This window comes from Octopus bimaculoides, chromosome 5, assembly GCF_001194135.2.
Source record: "Octopus bimaculoides isolate UCB-OBI-ISO-001 chromosome 5, ASM119413v2, whole genome shotgun sequence".
Taxonomy (NCBI): Eukaryota; Metazoa; Mollusca; class Cephalopoda; order Octopoda; family Octopodidae; genus Octopus; species Octopus bimaculoides.
In genome coordinates this window covers 118712856-118720355 of record NC_068985.1, presented here as the reverse complement: position 1 = coordinate 118720355, position 7500 = coordinate 118712856, and the positions used below count along the sequence as shown (strand labels likewise).

General features: G+C 37.0%; 1 protein-coding gene across 1 annotated transcript in view; it reads right to left on the bottom strand.

Annotated features, from left to right (window-relative positions):
- The window catches only part of LOC106882258 (IQ domain-containing protein K), a 51507-nt gene that overhangs the window by 7624 nt on the left and 36383 nt on the right, over positions 1-7500 (bottom strand). Inside the window, exon 4 of the mRNA XM_014932869.2 lies at positions 2266-2318. Coding sequence (XP_014788355.1) covers positions 2266-2318 — 53 coding nt within the window. The remainder of the gene's footprint in view (positions 1-2265; positions 2319-7500) is intronic.

The following is a 7500-nucleotide window of genomic DNA, read 5'->3' as shown; positions in this document are numbered from 1 at the left end:
TGCTTAGCAGTATTTCGTCTGCAGTTACATTTTGAGTTCAAATTCCGCTGAGGTCAACTTTGCCTTTCATCCTTTCGGGGTCGATAAATTAAGTACCAGTTATGCACTGGGGTCGATGTAATCGACTTAATCCATTTGTCTGTCCTTGTTTGTCCCCTCTGTGTTTAGCCCCTTGTGGGCAATAAAGTAATAAGAAACTGACTACTAACTTTAGGAAACCTCCTAGGCATTTGAGAGAATCTACTTCCCAAGTTTATTGCTTCTGTACATCTACTGCACACAAAGTCTACTTTCTATGTCAACCTTGCTCTGATTGTGAGGAGGTGCAAAATGTGCAAATCCAATGCATCTGTGAATCAAAGAGATCTACTGTGTGAGAATGTGCTTCACAAATGGTGACCCCTGACCCCCTTCTCATGCACATCATCTCAAAATCTCTGCAGATTAATGGGCCTCAATACCTACTTACATCTAATGGACTATAGCATCCCAACCCCTTCATACAGAGAATGCTGGCAATAGACTGACTATTTGATAAATGAAATCTTGCCTTCCCATAAGAAATGGAAGAGTAGATGATTCAATTTGGTTAGAAATGGCGTGAGACAAGCCACAAAGATCAGGAGATAATAAATTAGAGAAGCAATATAGGTGTTTGCCTCTACTGTTGTGACCATTCAGGTGTAGCTAGCTTCCTCTGAGCCCATCTCTGAGTGAACCTGACTGCCTTCTTCATAACCACATTCCAGTTCCTGTGCACCAGGGTTTCTGGACTGAACCATATCCTGAGCACTTTAACTAGAGAATCCGTTCAGTGACAGATTACACTTTCAGGTGCCAAGCTGCAAGCCCACCAGTGCTGCCCACCTTGATATCTAATGTGTCTAACACCATGATGCTGATGTCATCTGTGCATGTTGACATAATGCTTCACTGTCCCCGTTCGAGCAATGGACCTCAACGACTCCAGCTTCTGCAGCAATGGCTCAGGAGCCAAAATGTATAGAAGTAGTTAGAAAGAATGCTTTTGAAAGAATGAGCTTGCAACACCAAACAACTCCACCACTTAACAGAAGCCATTGCATAATACTGCAATACTGCTTTTCAACACTTGGTTAAAACAGATAACTCTTTGAAAAAATACTATATCTATTCATGTATAATACCCATTCGTCTTCTCCACTCATTATTCTTGGGATGGTCATGGGTGGGTAGAGTCCTCAGGCACCTCCTCCATACGATTTTATTCGAAGCATCTCTCATTACACTTTCTGGTTGGATTCCTAAGTGTAACCAACTAAGACTATGGATATATTATTCAATCACCACATCATCAGTCTACCTCGTCGTCTTCTGCCAGTAAGCTCATCTTGAATCTGTCTTGCAATTCTTTCCTGTGACAATTTAATTCCATGTCTGTAGTACCAGAGCTGTGATCACTCAATGGAGAGGAGTAGTATCTCGACCTGGAGAGACTTTCTGATCTTCGATCTAAGCACCCTGCTGAGTGATCCTTTGGAGGAACCCCGTTTTGGCCACTTATATTTATAATCATACACTTTCAGTCATTACCCTAGTTGGACTCAAGATTGTAAGAGTGTGGTTGCAATTCCTGAACCAGGCAGTGCATTGTGTTCTTGAGCAAAACACTTCATTTCGCATTGCTCCAGTCCACTCAGCTGGCAAAAATGAGCAATCCTGCGACAGACTGGTGTCCTGTCCAGGTGGGGAATATATACACCATGGAAACCAGGAAACCAGCCCTTATGAGTTGGCATGACTCAAAAACATAACTTTACCTTTTTTTTTTTAATTCATTACTCAACATTTATGTCCATAGATGAGGATGGGCATGGAAACCAAATCAATGACAGTAAGTTTGGCTTTTTTTACCATTTATAATATGTACTCGTAAATAATGCACACCCATAATTATGGTCAATGGAATCTGGGAGAAGATATCTTTCATGTATAATATGCACTGACCTACCTTTAATAATATAATATAGGGAAAAGGGAGTTTAATCAGATGTATAACTGTTGTATAAAATACATTTGAAATTGTTCATGCATCCTAAACAATTATATAACGCAAATTCGTAAATGACCTTTGAACTTCAATGGTGTAAGCTATAAAAGTACACTGGCTGAAAAATCAACATTGCAGAAGTCACACGATCATTTTTTTTACATTAAAAAAAAATGTCTATTACACATGAAAATACAGTAACTGTTTGGCCAAGCTTAAAATCTGAATTAACTTACTTATACAGATATTCTGTCAGGAAATCTGCACAGTTAAATTTGGTTTTTTTCCTCTAAAAGAAGAAAAGGAAGAATAAAAGTATTGTATATAAAAATTAATAACTGTTAGCAAAACTGTGTTTAAATGTTTAAGAACTATTAAGAATTTGGACTTGAATCAAGTTGTTGTTCAGGCTCCAGGTCTGACCTGATAAATGATAAAAGCTTATGATAAAAGGTGTTCCAGCTGTAACCATTCTGCTAACTTGTATATATCAAGGACTACAAGGGAGTGCTGAACAGTTCCTGAGTTTGGGTAAAAGAAAATACAGGAGGATCAGTTAATTATGATTTTATTCAACATATTCCCCGCTCAGACTCACACACTTATTGTAGTCATCCTTCAGTTTTTCTAAGCCCTGTAAAAGAACTTGGAAGATTGAATCTGCAACCAGGCCTTCTGCAACACCCTTAAAGCCTGTTTCCTTTATTTAAGATAGTAGGGTAAGATTTAAGATTTAGCAGCTGGTTGAAGAATTCATAGGGGCATTATGTAGTTCTGATAATGATAAATATTCATTTATGATAAAAATATGTTCCAAAGACTACTGTGGATTCCTAAAACTTTGTTGTATTTCAAAGACCACAGTAGGTCTCTAAGGCTGCATTATATTTCTAAGACACACAGCTGGATGCCCTTCCTAACACCAACCACCTTATGAAGTCAACTGAATGCTTTTTACATGTCACCAACACCAGCAAGATCTGTTTTGGCATGTAAAAACCCTGCCAAAACAGTGAAGCCTGGTGCAGTTTTCTGCCTAGTCAGCTCTTGTCAAACTATCCAACCCATGCCAGCATGGAAAACAGACATTAAGTGATAATGATTATAATGATGATACTGTCTTAAGTTACAGCCTGTTTGTAAGCCAGCTTAATATTAAATATAGCAATTTGGCTATGTGACTTTTCAATCCTCACAGCCCTGTCTTTTTATAAGAAACACTAAAGCCAACTGTCTCAAACCAACTGGCTCATAAGGCAGGGGATTGTTCATATTTTCATGGCATTTAGGCTGAGAGTGCAGGACCTCCCATTGATAGGATGCCAGTCTATCATAGATTTAACTCTAGGGGCAATTGGCATTCATTTTAAGTTGAGTGCATAAGAACAACATAAAATGAAGTGCTTTGCTCAGAGACACATCACACTGCTTGACCCAGTAATTGAGCCTATGAACTAATGACTGTGATCCTAACACCTTCACATGAGAAACACTGCTCTCAGATATTATCAACCCTTTAGCATTCTGGTTACTCAGTCAAATGTAATGCTTATTTATTCACATTGTTTTCAATTAATCACACATTATCTCTTGGCTTCAAGATGTCAATAATGTGACTGATTATTTTTAGAAAGACATTGCCAGATAGGCTTGAGAGACCAAATCTGATCAAGTTAAACATAAAACAGAGACAATATTTGAGCCAGATATGGCGGGTTTAAATGTCAATGGGTTAAATGTGCACCCATTGTTATATAAAATCTAATCCACTGTTGTTTACATCTATAAAGGTAAAGTTACCTTTTGGGGTCATGCTGACACATGAGGGCTAGTTTCCCAGTTCCATGGCATATAGATTGCCCACCTGTACAGGACACCAGTCCGTCACAGGTTTACTCATTTTTGCCAGTTGAATGGATTGGAGTAGCATGAAATGAAGTGTTTTGCTCAAAAACACAACACATTGCCCAGTCCAAGAATCGAAACCATAATCTTAAGATCATGAGTCCAACACCCAAACCACTAAGCCACACACCTCCACTGTTTACTTTTATGGTCTAATGAGACCCACACTATGATGTGATTTGATCATTACAGTATGAAATGCTTATATAGGATACAATATACAATGATTATACAGGATTTAGTATGTTGAGATATCCATGTGTCTCATTCTATAACACCGATATCAGGGAAAAAGTGAATATATATTAAACAAGACACTATTTTATTTGAAGAAACATAGATAGAGGTTTGGATATTCATGATTAGTTGTATGAAACTATATACAATCAGATATTTTACGAATATAGATGAGCCACCAATCAACAGAGCAACAGATGTTATAATGATCATATTAATTATAATGAAATTATTAGAGCATTACTAATTGCCTATTGACAATGTTGTCAGTGTATCTAATGTCATATGAATTAGACAGGCCAGATTAACAGTGTCTGAATTTGTGTACACTATTAATAGCTATAAGTTGCTAATTTTTCTCTAGACAGAAGATGGATAATCTTTCTCAGATGACTAGAAACTAAGTCGGATTGAGCCCATTTTTTTTTCTGCTCATGAAAATATATAAAAAAAAAAACATTGAGTAAACATGTTGTGGTTACTTTTCACAATCAGGCTAAAAATATATTTTTACCCACCAAAAAAACAAAAATGTACACATTTCATTACATCATAAATCATCCAAAAAAATGCATTAATTAATTGATTTATCATGTTGTCAAACCAGTTGAACTATGTCCTATTAGTATACATGTGTCATCAACATCATCATTTTAATGTTCATCCTCCTTTTCCATGCTTGCATGGGGCTGAAAGAATTTGTTGAAGGAGATATTCAATGGCTAGATGGTCCTCTTGTCACCAGCCCTCACCCGTTTCCAAGAAAGGTAACATTTCATCACGACCAGATGTATTTTCAAGGAAGATTAGAAGTGGATACCACTTCTATGACAATGACATTCATTTTACAACTAACATGCAATGCCAAGGCAAGATTCTAAATGCTTATAAACTAATAATGTTTCTGTGAACAAAAGATGGACAGTGTTTCTCTGATGAAGGTCTAAGAAGAATAAAAACTAGTCTAGTTGTTTCCACAAATCTTAGTCTTATATCTAATGTTATACAATTGTACCCAATGTTATACAATTCCTTAAGAATGTTGAAAGTGACCCCATAAATCTCAGTCTAAAAACACTTCAGTATTACATAGGTTTCCACCATTTCAGTTAAGTTACAGCAGGGAGGCACATTACCTTTCTGTTCCTCCTGAGAACAACAAAACAAGTACCAGTAGTACACTAAAATTAATTCAATTGGCTACATCTCTTTCTCCCTAATAAAAACTGGCCCAGTGCGTAGTCAAAAATCAATCGATATTTAATAACTTCCTGGTAGGTTAGCAAAATCAATACCAATTCAGGCTATTGTCAGGGAAAATAAAATTAAAAAAATGAAACTGAAAAATAAATGAATGTAAAATAGAAATAAAATAACTGGAATATTCTTCTATATTCTTCTCACGTGGTATCGTGGAAAAACAAAAACAAAAAATTGGTGTGAATAATTATTGTGATGTTAATATTTAACTTGTGTGAGGTGGAGGAGGGATGATGGAGATGATACAGCAAACATTGGTCTAACGCCAAGTCCAAGGAAATCAATATGACTGATGCAATCGCAGTGGAGATAACTGACAGAGTTGAGTGTCGAACTACATGCATTGCAGTATTTATTTTTGCGGATCTAGTTCAAAACGGGGGCACCAGTATTTTCTTAAGGAAACACTAACGAAACACTTTGAAACTTGGGACACTGGTAGAATGTGTCATATAAAACATCTTTTACTCTTAGTCTTCTTAACAAAAAAACGTACATCGCAAGTTATTCCATGTTGAAGTTGTCGTATTTCTGTAATTTCAACCAATCACTGACGTCTATTCAGCTGAATAGAATTACTGCTGAGCGGTCATAAAAATGTTATTCCCTGTGACATATTTCATCCGGTTTAATCGTAATTTATACGCATATATTGTTTATATAATAAATTACGCTGTGCGTATCTATGTGTGTAACAATTTTAGAGTTCAGATTCTAGAGTTAGGGTTAGTTTTAGGGTTAGGGTTAGGGTTAGGGTTAACAGTCTAGTTAGGGTTAGGGTTAGGGTTAGGGGATTAATACGATATACACCGTTACAGCGCTAACTGTTTTCAACTGAATAGACGTCAGTGATTAGTAGAAATTATCGAAATAAGACAATTTTTTACATGAAATAAATTCGAATACAAAAATTTTTTTCTGTTCTATAACACAAAATAGATAAGTATATGAAGTTTGAAAGTCTTTCGGTACCAAAAACACTACATAAAACATAAATGAAAACTGGTGCCCCCATTTTGAACAAGATCCATTTTTGCCCCTCTGTGTTTCAGGTTCAAATCCTACTGAGTTTAGGGAGTTAATTTCAGTTGATTGTAACTCCACCCTTTCAGGTACTATAAAAATATTTGGTCATGTAGAAAATTGAAAGAAGTCAATATCTAATGAGGGCAAATGCAGTAGAGATGGCTGTGATGGTATAATGACCCATATTAAATGCAATACAGTATTGAGTTTATTCTTTTACTTGTTTCAGTCATTGAACTGTGACCATGCTGGGGCACTGCCTTGAAGAGTTTTTTGTTGAAGGAATCAACCCAGTACTTTTTTTTTTAAACTTGGTGCTTACTCAATCAATCTTTTTTTGCCAAACTGCTAATTTATGGGGAGATAAACACACCAACACTAGTTGTCAAGCAGTGGTGGGGAACAATCCACACACACACATATAACAGGCTTCTTTCAGTTTCCGTCTACCAAATCCACTCACAAGGCTTTGGCCATCCTAAGGCTATAGTAGAGACACTTGCACAAAGTGCCATACAGTGGGGCTGAACCAAGAACCATATGGTTAGGAAGCAAACTTCTTATTACACAGCTAAGGTGGCTAATTGGCAAAGTCATTAGAGTGCATTGTACGAAATACCTTGTGTTATTCTGGTTCATTGCATTCTGAGTTCAAATCCCACTCCCAGTCTACCTTGTAACCCATCCACTCAGGGTCAATAAAATAAAGTACTCTTCTAAGCTGGTGAGTCTAGTAACATTGTTAAAACACTGGATGGGATGGTTAGTTCACACTACTCCGTAGGGGACATAGGGCTGGTTTCCTGGTTTCCCTGGGATATATATATTTCTCCCTGGACAGGATGCTGGTCTGTCACAGGATTACTAATTTCTGCCAGCAGAGTGTACTGGAGCAATGTGAAATGAAGTGTTTTGCTCAAGAACACAATGCATTGGCCAGTCCAGGAATCGAAACCACATTCTTACAATCATGGGTTAAATACCCTGACCACTTAACCATACATCTCCACTTTGGATGGGATGCTTTGTGGTATTTGCTCTGT